The sequence below is a fragment of the Corylus avellana genome, chromosome ca4 (assembly GCF_901000735.1).
Source record: "Corylus avellana chromosome ca4, CavTom2PMs-1.0".
In the NCBI taxonomy this organism is placed as follows: domain Eukaryota; kingdom Viridiplantae; phylum Streptophyta; class Magnoliopsida; order Fagales; family Betulaceae; genus Corylus; species Corylus avellana.
The window spans coordinates 22,025,822-22,037,560 of NC_081544.1; the positions used below are offsets into that span (position 1 = coordinate 22,025,822).

General features: G+C 38.2%; 1 protein-coding gene and 1 long non-coding RNA gene across 2 annotated transcripts; one reads left to right on the plus strand and one right to left on the minus strand.

The window, feature by feature from the left end:
* The first annotated feature begins 366 nt into the window (after window positions 1-366).
* Window positions 367-7,664, plus strand: LOC132177169 (ankyrin repeat protein SKIP35-like). The gene is made up of 4 exons (XM_059589408.1): window positions 367-397; window positions 542-1,836; window positions 3,745-4,177; window positions 6,496-7,664. Exons 2-4 carry the CDS (start codon window positions 1,214-1,216, stop codon window positions 7,303-7,305), a joined length of 1,866 nt encoding a protein of 621 aa, XP_059445391.1. The 5' UTR covers window positions 367-397; window positions 542-1,213; the 3' UTR covers window positions 7,306-7,664.
* Window positions 7,665-9,463: 1,799 nt separating this feature from the next.
* LOC132177681 (uncharacterized) lies at window positions 9,464-10,794 on the minus strand. The gene is made up of 2 exons (XR_009439790.1): window positions 10,316-10,794; window positions 9,464-9,793 (listed from the first exon to the last, which is right to left on the minus strand). It is a non-coding gene; the product is annotated as an uncharacterized LOC132177681 (long non-coding RNA).
* Window positions 10,795-11,739: the final 945 nt, after the last annotated feature.

An 11,739-nucleotide genomic window follows, 5' to 3' on the forward strand; every position in this document is an offset into this window, starting at 1 on the left:
GAGAGGGTGGGCATTTGGCATGGAAGGCCAGGGGGTGCGTAATGATTGTAGCTTGCGTGAGTGGGACCCATTCTCAGACACCCCTTTCCCTTCTTTCCTTTTCTCTCTCTCTCTCTCTCTCTCTCTGCTCTTTTGTGGTGACAACATGCACTCAGCTCCTCCGTCCTCATGAGGTCACTCGGTCCTCTGTTTTTTTTTTTTTTTCTTATAATTTTCTTTTAACCTTTGTTAAAAAAATAAAATAAAATAAAAATTTTTAGGAGAGATATCTTTTTTTGTTTTTTGTTTTTTTTTTTTTTTTCTTGTTTCTAAAATAAATAAATATTCTCAAAGGACCATTGGAGGCAGAGGGTTTCTCTTTGCCCCTCATCTCTCTCTCTCTCTCTCAATTGATCAGGTTTGCTGTCTGTTCATTTTCCATTTCTCTCTTTCTCTCTCCCCCCCTTAAAGCCTTACTATTTATGCGTTGATCATTTTTTTTTTTTTTTTTTTGCCTTTTTTGGCCTTCTCTCTTTCCTTAATTTTCTCGCCTTCCAAACAGACTGTATTTAGTCACGAATCACTTGAAGAATTTCTGGTTTTTTGGTTAACCGAAATGGTTTTTGGTGGTTTAGAGGTGGTCCTGGATCTCTGAATATATTGCTGGAATTTATGTGAAATTATTGGAGGAGGGGTTCTAGGGTTCTCTATGGATGGAGCTTTTTGTCTGATGTCTATCCCTTCTCTGTCCATTGCTGTTTATGGTTATGACTCGTAGATTTGCACTTCTTTCGTGGGTTTGCTTGTTTTGATCGATTTCAAGCTTATTTACCATTGATTTGGATTGTATTGGAGACCAGGGATATGCATACAACTTTTTAGTAATTTGTGGTTGTGGGGTTTCTATAATTTTTGGATTTCTGGGTTTTGGGTCCTTTTCTCTTTTGGGTTTTTTGCAATTGAGGATTTTGCTTCTCATTCTCTTCACCTGAAGCCAATTGTAGCAGCGTTTGAAGGAAAGAGAAAGAGAAAGAGAAAGAGAACAAGATTGTTTTCAGTTTTGTTATTATTAGCTCATTTTGGGTTTGAAGGGGTTGATATTCTGACGGAATTTTTTCCTCGGGATTTAGTTGGTTTAGGATGTGTCCTTGTGCTTGTTGGGAATATTGAGTATCTGCTTGATTAGGGGTTCTTTCGTTAGGCAGGGCAGAGAGGAATTGTGTAAAGGGTAAGGATGGAAGAGGAGATGGTGTCAGTTGTGGGGAGTCAGGAGAATAACGTAGAGGACCGAATGTTTGTGGAAATGGAAACCGAAGAGAATGGAATTGACAGTCCGAGGAAGGAAATTGAAGGTTTTATGTCAGAGCAAGGTGAGGGAAGTAACGTGGTATTCTCTAGAGAAGGACCTCTTGTGAGGAAAGAATCGAGATCATCCAGCGGTTGTTGTTGCAGTGTCAAAAAGCTCAAATCCAGGGTGGTTGCAGCAGATTCTGAGGTTGGAAAGAATGAGAAATTTGTGCACGAGAAGAAGCTCAGTAGACAAGAGAGGATCGATTTGGGTCGGTTGTTTCAGGGTGCAGTGAGTTCTCATGATTGGGAGCTTGCGGAGAGTTTGATCTTGTTGGCAGATCCACAAACTCTTAATGATGCCTTGTGCATCACGTTGGACTCCATCTGGTTCCTGACCGCACAGCAAGAGCTTAATGGGATAACGGGATTGATTAAGAAGATCATTGCCAATGGTGCTTATGACTTTACAAGAGCTGCTCTTAGGACTTCATTTCTTGCTTCTTGCGTCTCTGCCTGCCAGAGCCGAACTATGAGTCTTGCAGATACAGTCACTGTTATGGCTCAAAGGTAAGTGTTATCTTCTTTTACTGTTAATGAGACAATAGTTTTGTAGCTTACTAACCATTTGAAAAGCCTTAAAACTCTTATTTAACAAAAAAAGATCATTGTGATGGTGTTCTTATGTTGCAGTACTTGTCCGTTACTGTTGAAGACCATGCTTTAATTTTGATCTCATCTCATATGTGTTCTGTTGCAATCCCATTTAATGAAGTTTTTTGTTAACGGGTGTTCTCAGATTACCCAGATTATCCCTTCTTGCATTGTTATTTGTTTTTGTCTTCACTTATGAAATGTTGCCCCTTCTCAGTAGCCTTTTTTGTACAAAAGGAAGTTTTCTTTAGTATTTTTGTAAAAGCAGATCAGGCACTACTTCAATCAATTTATTATGGTTCAATCTATCGAATATTACACATATGATGGAATTTGTTTAGTAACCTTTTTTACATAAATGCTAATATAAATTTGTGCAATTTGTGATAAACCTTAATGTCAATCAGTTTCAGAACTACTGTAACCACTTGCCTGAAATTTGTGCAAAATAGGGAGCTGGACTCTCCATTGCATGGTATCATTGTAAAGCTTGTGCATTCTGTCATTGTTGGGAACTTGGAAGCATAATTGGAATTCCACAGAAAGGTTTTCACACATTTGGAAATAGTTATTACTTATTTCTTAGAGTGTTAGTTGGTATTAGTTATAACAAAGCTATTGTGTTTCTCCAATTATTTGGGAAGGAGTGAATATATTTTAATTTCTCTCTCCTGAAGAAGCTCTAATGGAAGACAACTAGATAGCTAAGATTTTTCTATTTACAACTTCTGTATAGCTTTGAGTTTTGGAATTATAATCTGTTTCTAGATAGATGTATTGATTACTTATGTAGAGGGAAGGAGGAAGTTTTCTAGGTTCTTTAAGGGAACCTGGACAAGTTCAGTTCCTTTTTGTCTCTTCTATGGGAACAACTTAGAAGAGAAAGAAATGAAGTGGTCTAGGTTCACTTATAGTTTCTTTATCTCATGTCCTTCAAAAGTGAGAGAAATGAGTGTCTTTCTTTAATTTTCAAGAAGTAAAAGAATGGTGTCTTTTGCTTTTTGATCTGCTGTATTTCTTAATAGAACATTTTTGAGCACCCCCTCCTCCCGTGTGGAAATAATTATAGGTGTCATTTGACATTATGCGTATACCCAATTTGAGCTTTTTGATCTGCAGTATTTCTTAATAGAATATTTTTGAGCACCCCCTCCTCCTGTGGAAATAATTATAGGTGTCATTTGACATTATGCGATTTAATGTGCTTTTAACAATTTTTAGAAACATCTCTCTCTCTCTCTCAATTGTTTTTTTTTTTTTTTTTTTTTTTAAGTACAAAAATTTCATTAGAATGAAGGGTACACGGGGCTCATTCAGTTGTTTATATAATATATTTTTATATATACGGACATTATTGGCATGAAGCTTACAGAGTAGAATGGAAGCATCTCGGTGAGCTTCTTTATTTGCAAGCATACCTGAATAGGGAATCTCTTTTTTTCCTTTCTGGGATGCTTGGAAATATTTATAGATCTCACATGTCACAGCACCAGTTGATTTTCTTTGAACGAATTCCCCACCCCTGTTCCATATGTATGCAAATTATATGCTGACAACCTTGGCATGATGCTTACTGATTAGCAGCCATGGAAAACACTTTGTTAAGCTATCTACTTACCGGTCTACAGAGGGCTTGGACTTTAATAAGTTTCATGCTTTTTTTTTTGATAAGTAAAAAAAATATTGCAACAGAGAAGTCCCACTGCTTTTTGTTTATAAAATCCAAAAGACAGATGTTGTTTGCTCTTTGTGCTGAATGTCATCCTGATTTTTATAGCATGCTATTGATGTCCCATTCTGCTTCATTTTTTTGGCTTTCATCAGGTTGCATGAGCGTCTTCAGGAATGTAATGGAGATGAGGTCTTGAAGGCAGAAGCTGGTGCTAAGGTTCAAAAGTTTACTGAATGGGCTCTGAAATGTATAGGCTTCCATTCTCGTTGCCAAGGCAATAAGGATAGAGTGAGTCACAGCTCTGCGGTTGAGATCCAACTCCAGTTATCTGCATTCAAGACATTTTTAGATCTTGTTGGCAACCAACTTACAGGGAAGGACTTCACGGAGGCCTTTGATGCAGCTTGCTTCCCCCTTACTCTCTTCTCTAGCTCATTTGATCCTGGTTGGGCATCTGGGATATCAGCAACTGCAATCCAAGGATTGCTGGGGATGTTGGTAGAGGGGGGTGCTGACAATGTCAATCAGTGTTTCCTCGAAGCCTCACGTTTTGGGAGTACAGAACTTGTGCGCATTTTATTGCAGGTATTGCTAATACAATGTTTATATTTCATGAGGACGTATAGTTGCCTTTCTGGCTTTTAGCTGTTTTCTTTTTTAAATGGCGTTCTGTTCTGTTAGGTTCAAAAGTCATCACTTTCTGTCTGAATATTACTTCCCTTTGTCCTCTCTGTGCACTTGCAAATATGTGTTAATTGTAGTTGGGAATACTCCTTCTTGAGACTTGGTGTCTAAATTCAAGTTTTTGTGATTTTAAATTCACACCTAATGCATTCTCCTCCCTTCAGAAAATACTACATGGACATGATTTCCTCGAATGGTGAGTTGTAGATGGACTTGGCTTTTGATGGTGAAAGAATTTTCCAACTATGTAGTTGAAGAGTAAATAGGAAAGCTGAGGTCAAACTATAAGCAACCAAGAGAAAGATCAGATATCTCACATTCTATGCATTCATGTAAAATCCAATCAATGGAGAGAGATGATAGAAGGTTAATGCAGATAAGCCTTTTGTTGTTTGCTGGGTACGTAAACACTAGAGATGTATAAAAGTAGGGCAACACTCTAGCTTCTCATGCATTTTCATTACCCTGATGTGCAAAGGTGGATATCATTTCAAATGAGTACCCTACTTATTGCATATGTCATGACTAACATGGAATTGGCATTTTCAAACACGTTAGAATTTTTCGGAAGGTAGCTACTTTGTTTCATATGTTTCTAGTGCAAAGCTGAGAAGTCATGGGTGAGAATTTTGAGATGTAAATGCAAGTTATCTCTTGGGTTTGATCCTTTGATCACCCTTTTCCCCTCAAAAACCTGCTGCTCTGCCACAATTTCTTTAACAAGTTGGAGTTTCTTCTACTATTTGGTTAGGAAGGAGAGGGTTTGTACAAATGGAAGTTCATCATGTTTTATCTGATTCCACTTAAATAATTTGGGTCATCCCATGTTTGGTTTATTCCCTTTTCAAGAGAAATGCTCCAGCTCTCCAATTGTGAAGGATTGATGGGATTGCTTAGATTATTGAGAGATGTGGTTTTATAGCTGTCATGTTAAATCTTTATAAGCAAGTTGTCAGCACCAAATATAGAGATTCCTACATCTAGTCAAAAGAGAGGGAGGGAGGTAGTCTCCAATGTGCACATCAAGTTGTTAAGTTCATATGCATATTCTATAACTTAGTCATGTGAGAAGAGGAAATCAGTTTAAAGCTTATCATCCCTAATCCTAATAAAACTATAAGGGCACGTTGGTGCACAAAATGATCATTCCTTTAGGAATAGGAATGAATATTGTTGGGAATACAAGAGCTTGGAATGGAGTTACCATTCCTATTCTTTTGTTTGGTTACAACACATATGCTCTCATTGGAATTGAGCCAGAATTCCTAAAATACCCAAAAAAAAAAAAATGAATGAATCCTGAGGAAATAGAACCCTGGGGGCACCACCCCCGAGGCCGCTCGAGGTGGACACTCAATGTGCTCCAGGGGTGGTGCACGTAACCATTCCCAAGGGGCTCCGAGGGTGGTCTTGGCCACAGCACCAAGTTTGGTTGCTCCACCCTCGGTGTTCCGTTATGGGGTGGCCGACCACCCCACATAATTCATTCTGTTTTTCTTTCTTCTTTTTTATTTGGGTTTGAGTAAAAAATAATAATGTGGGTTTTTTTTTAATTGAAAAACGTAGTTTATTCCTCTATTTAGGGGAATAGTCATTCCCACGGAATAATTTGCAACCAAACAAGAGAATGTATATTTTATAGAAATAGTCATTCCATTCTAGGGGTCTATTGGCTATTCCACATGCCAAATGTGACCTAAGTATGCATGCTGAGTTCATCAATATTACAATATATGTTATGCTTTGTTCATGACCATTACTGCGATGGCACCTGGTTTTCTCTGTTATCTCCTGCATATAGTGGCTCAAATGAGTGGGTCTAATATGTAGTAGCTGTGGTTTATGGTGCTTGCAATGCTCAATCTAAACAATGCCCTTTTAGATGAAAAGTATGTGTATTAATAAAGAAGAAGAAGAAGAATATGTGTACAAGATCTTTATTTTCTATTTTGTGGATATGATGCTTGTTCAGGCATTGGATGGTGTCTTTGACCATTATTATTTACTTGAACGGGATTTGCTTTATATACTCGTACTTGTGTCCTTGACCACACTGAAACACACGCACACATCCCAAAGCTTTTCATCTTGAAATTTTCCTTCAATACTTGAAATCTACTAAAATATGTATTGTATTTTTGTATGTCATTGTGATGTATGGTTTGTTTGTCTGTCATTGTTCTCATTTGATTTTTGTGAATCTGGGATTATATCTGTAGATTGCCCAAAGAAACAGCTTGGATGTTGACGTTGACCTTGCTTTGGGCTTTGCTTCCCACTACTGCAAGATTGGCACAATGGAATGTCTGGTGGATGAGGGTAATGCCATTGCTTTTTTGGGCCCTTTGATGAGAGCTGCTGAGAGGGGTTGTCTGCAGGTTGTTGAGTGGTTTGTGAAAAGGAATTGCCGAGAAATGGAGCTTTGTCTTGCCCTCACAGCTGCCACTTCAAGCAGCCAAGTAGACATTGCTGCCTATCTTCTCCCTCACGTTCCTCAGACTGTGCTTGCAGCACTCAGCATCGAGATTCTCAAGGCTGCTGGTGAACGCAGTGGTGGGTCCCTTGATGGTGTAGCATTTCTGCTCCATTCAGACTTCTTAGGTGATCCAGCAGCTACTTACGCAGTTGCAGACAGTATAGCAAGGTCTGACGACGAGGCTGTAGCTCCTGAGCTAAGGTCTTTTCTTCAAGAGCATTGGTCAGAGGCGGCTTTCATTGATGGATTAAGGCAAGGACGAGAGCATTACATGAACCTTGTGAGGATTTTAAAGTGGGGTGGATCTCCTATTTGCTTAAGAGATCTTCCAGGCCCTCTGAGGGTGGCAATTGCTTACCTGCCACTGTATAGGGAAAGTATCAAGGCAGGTGGCTGTATGTTATCCCAAAGGCTAAGAGGCCAGCTTGTTGAAGCAGTGACTAGGCTTGGAGGTGGGGTCTTAGAAGAGTTGAACCAGGGCAGAGAACTCCTGGCTGTTTTGGAGCATCATCTTCCTCCATTTTTGGTTCATAAATCCACCAGCATTGCCTAGCAAGATTTTGCCATCAGATCTCTCATATTTTTGCACCTTTTTTTATTTTTATTTTTATTTTTTGTTCCCAACCTATATGTGCCATAGATAATAATAACACAACGTTTTTAGCCGGGGATCAGATCGGATCGGATCGGGCGAAGAAGTATCCAAGGTTTGCCAATTTTCTTGCCATCCTATGTGCTTGGCTTATATTTTAGGTCTCCCTGCACGCTTTCTATATAGCAGCATGTACTCTCTCTCTCTCTCTCTCTCCCTCTCTCTTTTATATCTGATGTGCAAGCTGATCTATCGTGTAAGACGAAAGTGCAACTATTGTCACAAGGGTTGAAATATGATGGGCGTGTATATTGGCTATTGACTTTCCGTCCACCTTTTTGACACATGAAAAATTCCCTTCGTTTGTAGTAAGATTTTCATGGCCGGTGGCTGTTCAATGTTTGTCGTAAACTTGTCTTGCAAATGAACCAAACCAAACCAAACCAAACCAAAACTTCTTTTCTTAAAGAAACAAAAAATGATGTTCACATGGGTATTTGACTGCGGCCATGGGGATTTGAATCACGCAATCAAATGGTGCAGAAGAATAGATCTATGAAATAATTGTTAAAAAAAAAAAGATTAGTTTAGTGCAATTTAATTATTAATTAGGTTTGAGAATCATAATTACGGAAGGAGTAGATCACATCCCACCTTGCTAAACGACACATCTTACTGATTAAAATAAAGAAAGAGGATGGATGGATGCTTTGGCGTTGGCGTTCCTTCGTCGCTTTCCTGAAAAGGTGTCCACCATTTCCATAGGATATGAGGCATCGAGGCTCACAAATCAACCCTCTGCTTTCTCAATAATTCATGTTTAGTGACCCAATTACCATTTCATCCTAGGAGTGCGTCAATCCGCTCATCATGCCATGATGTCACCGGCCCACGTGGCCAACCCACTCATCATGCCATGATGTCACGTGCCCACGTGGCCTAACCGTTGTACATGAACAAGATGGCTGGTTGGTTGGATGTCAGCTCACCCATGGCCTAATCAACAAACTGTTGGTATTATTACCCATGGGAAACCTTCCTTTCTTTTCTTTTTTTCCTTTTTTTTTTTGAGTTTGCGATATCAAAAATAGTTATTTAAAAATGCAGTTAAGTATCTCGTAAAATTATAAATTGGACGCAATCTCAAATACAAAATTTTCAATTTGGTTCAAAATCGCTTTTTTGGTTTAAAATAAATCACAGTACTAAACACACTCATACCGTACCCAACCGGGGAGACTTCCATGCCAAAAATTGCAATATGAACTAATATCATCCCATGGCTCATTAATGAGTAAACCCAAATGATGCAACAATACAGAGGCATATATTACTCTTCATCATGACTTAATTAGCCACATTGCAAGTAAATAAACAATAGTTAATAATACAACTTTGTGTCAAGATTAGGATGATCACAATCTCCTGGAGAAATGCCTACTAGTTTGTCTGATCCAGTTGGGATGAATTCCTCACACAAAATAAGGATTGTTGTGATGTGAAGCAAATGATGAATAAGAAATAAAAGAACTGGTTATCTTATCTTTTTTTTCAACATTAAGAGAAAATACAAAATTTGTATGATGAAAGACGTGCATGTGCATGTCTATAACGCCATTTACACATATGTATACGTTATATCCCTCATATTGGAAGGCATGAAAGCCAGTACCATAAGAACAGCCAGAATCCCTATTGGAAGCAGCAGCAGCATGAATGGTGGGGGAGGCAATGGTGGAAGTATCAATGGAAGGATCAGCAAAGATGCTGTGAGGCACACCAGTAAAAGCAATGACTCTAAGCTGAAGTAACTTGCAGGCAACAATCTTCTGCCGCTCCCTTTACCATGTGAAAGGGTGCGTTGGTATTCAATCTTCTTTCCTTGATGATGGAGAGGATGATGATATTCCATCTTCTTCTCTTCAACCAAAGGGGTAGGAATCTTTCTTGCTCTCACATCCATAATGTAACTTGTACAATTAACCAAACCTTTCAACAGTCCTGTCAGATCTGATTCAGGAAGTTCAAAATTCATTAAAACTCTCCCAGCCTTCAAGAATCTCCAGACCTCGAAGGCACAAGATGGAAGCTATGGTGCTGGTGCAAATGTGTATGGGAATTCTTGTAGTTTTGATATGCAATCAAGCCTACAACTCACAGAATCTGCCAAGGTTGTTATCTTTCCACTTCAACAACCCAATGTGGTTCTTTTAGAAATTAAAGCTGCCTGGATCCAAGTTCAGAAATTACAGCTTCACTAACTAGAAATACAAAATGGGTTCAAGCTTGATCTTGCAACAAAGATTTGATTTTTTGCAACTCTTCTAAGAAAAAAATTGTCCCAACCATCTTCGAATTCAGTCAATACCACATGTTTCTAACTGCCGGCCAAAGAATTACAACTTCAGTTCAATGAGCAAACCATGAGACGTCGTCCCCAATAATCCAACTGCTTCGAACAATTGAAGGAAATCATGGAAAAACATTGAATCAGTCGCATGAAATTTCATTGCATTCCACAAAATTAAAGAATCATATAAAGCTACGAACAACAAATCCAACACATACATTTAAACAAAATAGATTCAAAGTTCTGATCTGAAATTGAAACCACAATGGACCACCGCAATATGTATAGGCAATCAAATGAAAAAGCGCCCAAGTCAAACACAAACTACAGTGATTCAACAAAACATCTATAAAAGCCTTTGACTTTATTGAAAATGAATTTGGGTCTCTCCAAGATTTAGATTCAAATGACTCCCAAGAAATTTTTGGGATTGGCTTGCAGCTGAAACCCTATAAATTAACGAAATAAAGGCAAAAGGAAGAACACACAGATACGAAATATAGCTATTTTTTTTTTGTTAGGAGATGAACAAGATAAAAGAGAGAGAGAGAGAGAGAGAGAGAGAGAGAAATCAAGGAAAGATTTGGAAAAACCAAACGTAGAGAGGCATAAGGTTGATACCAGTGATGTTGATAAAGCTGATAAAGCCTTTGATGGTGTTGGCGGTGGGTTTGATAGGAAGATTTCCGAATGAGGCAACAAGAAATAAAGCCCCCCTTATGCAGTCTTTGCATCTCAGCCACCAAAACTCTTTCCCCTTACAGATCCTCTGTATTCAGTACAAAGAATTCCTCATCCTCATCATCATCATCAAAACAAACAAAAAGAATAAAAAAGGAGAGGTGGGTTTTGTGCTATCTTTCAAAAGATTGCATGGGAGTTATAGGAAGGAATGGGATGGTGAAAAATGGAATTGGTACCTCCTCCTTTTGTTGAGTTTTGGGTTGTTACACTGTATTTGAATTGTCTCTATTATCACTGTTGTTATTATGTAGAGAGAGAGAGAGAGAGAAAGAAATGGTTGGGTTCAGTGAATTCCAAAATCAAGTGGGGTTGCTGACATGCAAGTTGCTGGTTTTAGAAACAGAGGGCCTTGTGTCTCCCAAGGTTCTTCACCCCTGGACTCCCCCCCTCTCTCTCTAGAATATGTCTCTTTCTCTCTCTCTCTCTGGAAATTATGTGTCCATCTAGAAAAGCCTAAAACCAGCATCAACTTTATTTAATTATGCTTGTTTATCCACGTTAAGGGCCCCTTTGCAAGTTTTATTCAAAAGTGAAATCATTCCATTGAATTTCACACTACATTTGGGATGGGGTCCATATTGTTTCCTACTCTGTTTTGGAATAGCTTTGGTCTCCAATCAACATTGACTTAATGGATTTATTTTATTTGAGAAATGTTTTTTTGTCCTATGAGGGTTTAGTAGTCATCCATATTTGGCAAGGGGCGGAACTGTTCCTTAGCTTGGGGGATACAAGTTTTTTCAAAATTTTTAAAAACTTCTAAATTTTATGTTTTTATATGAGTTCAACCCGCTCAAATTAATTTTTTACCGTTAAAGATCTTCATTTTTTAGTTACGTCATTTCTCATTTCAAATCCTGGTTTCGCCCCTGATTTATACCATTGATCAAGCCAACTATGGGGTTGGAAAATTCGGCGTGAAAAAATATGAGTATATGTAGCATTACTCATGATATATACCATATTACTATCACACAAGTATCTCACTATCTCACTATGCTAGGACTATTTTGAAGTGATAGTGTCAATTCACCATTGAAATTATGAATAGATAGGCATTGTCACGTCATAATAGTGAGTTAGTGATAAGATATTAGATATTTGTGTGGTATATAACGTTATTATTATTATTATTTTTTAAACGATACCTAATTGACAGTGCCACATTGGATTACTCTTATAGTATGATTTTTGAAACATGACATTGTCTCCAAGTTGATTTTAAAATATGATATTACTGTTATCTTATGATTTTAAAACATGACATTGTCTCCAAGTTGAAGGTCTCATCCCCATTCAAT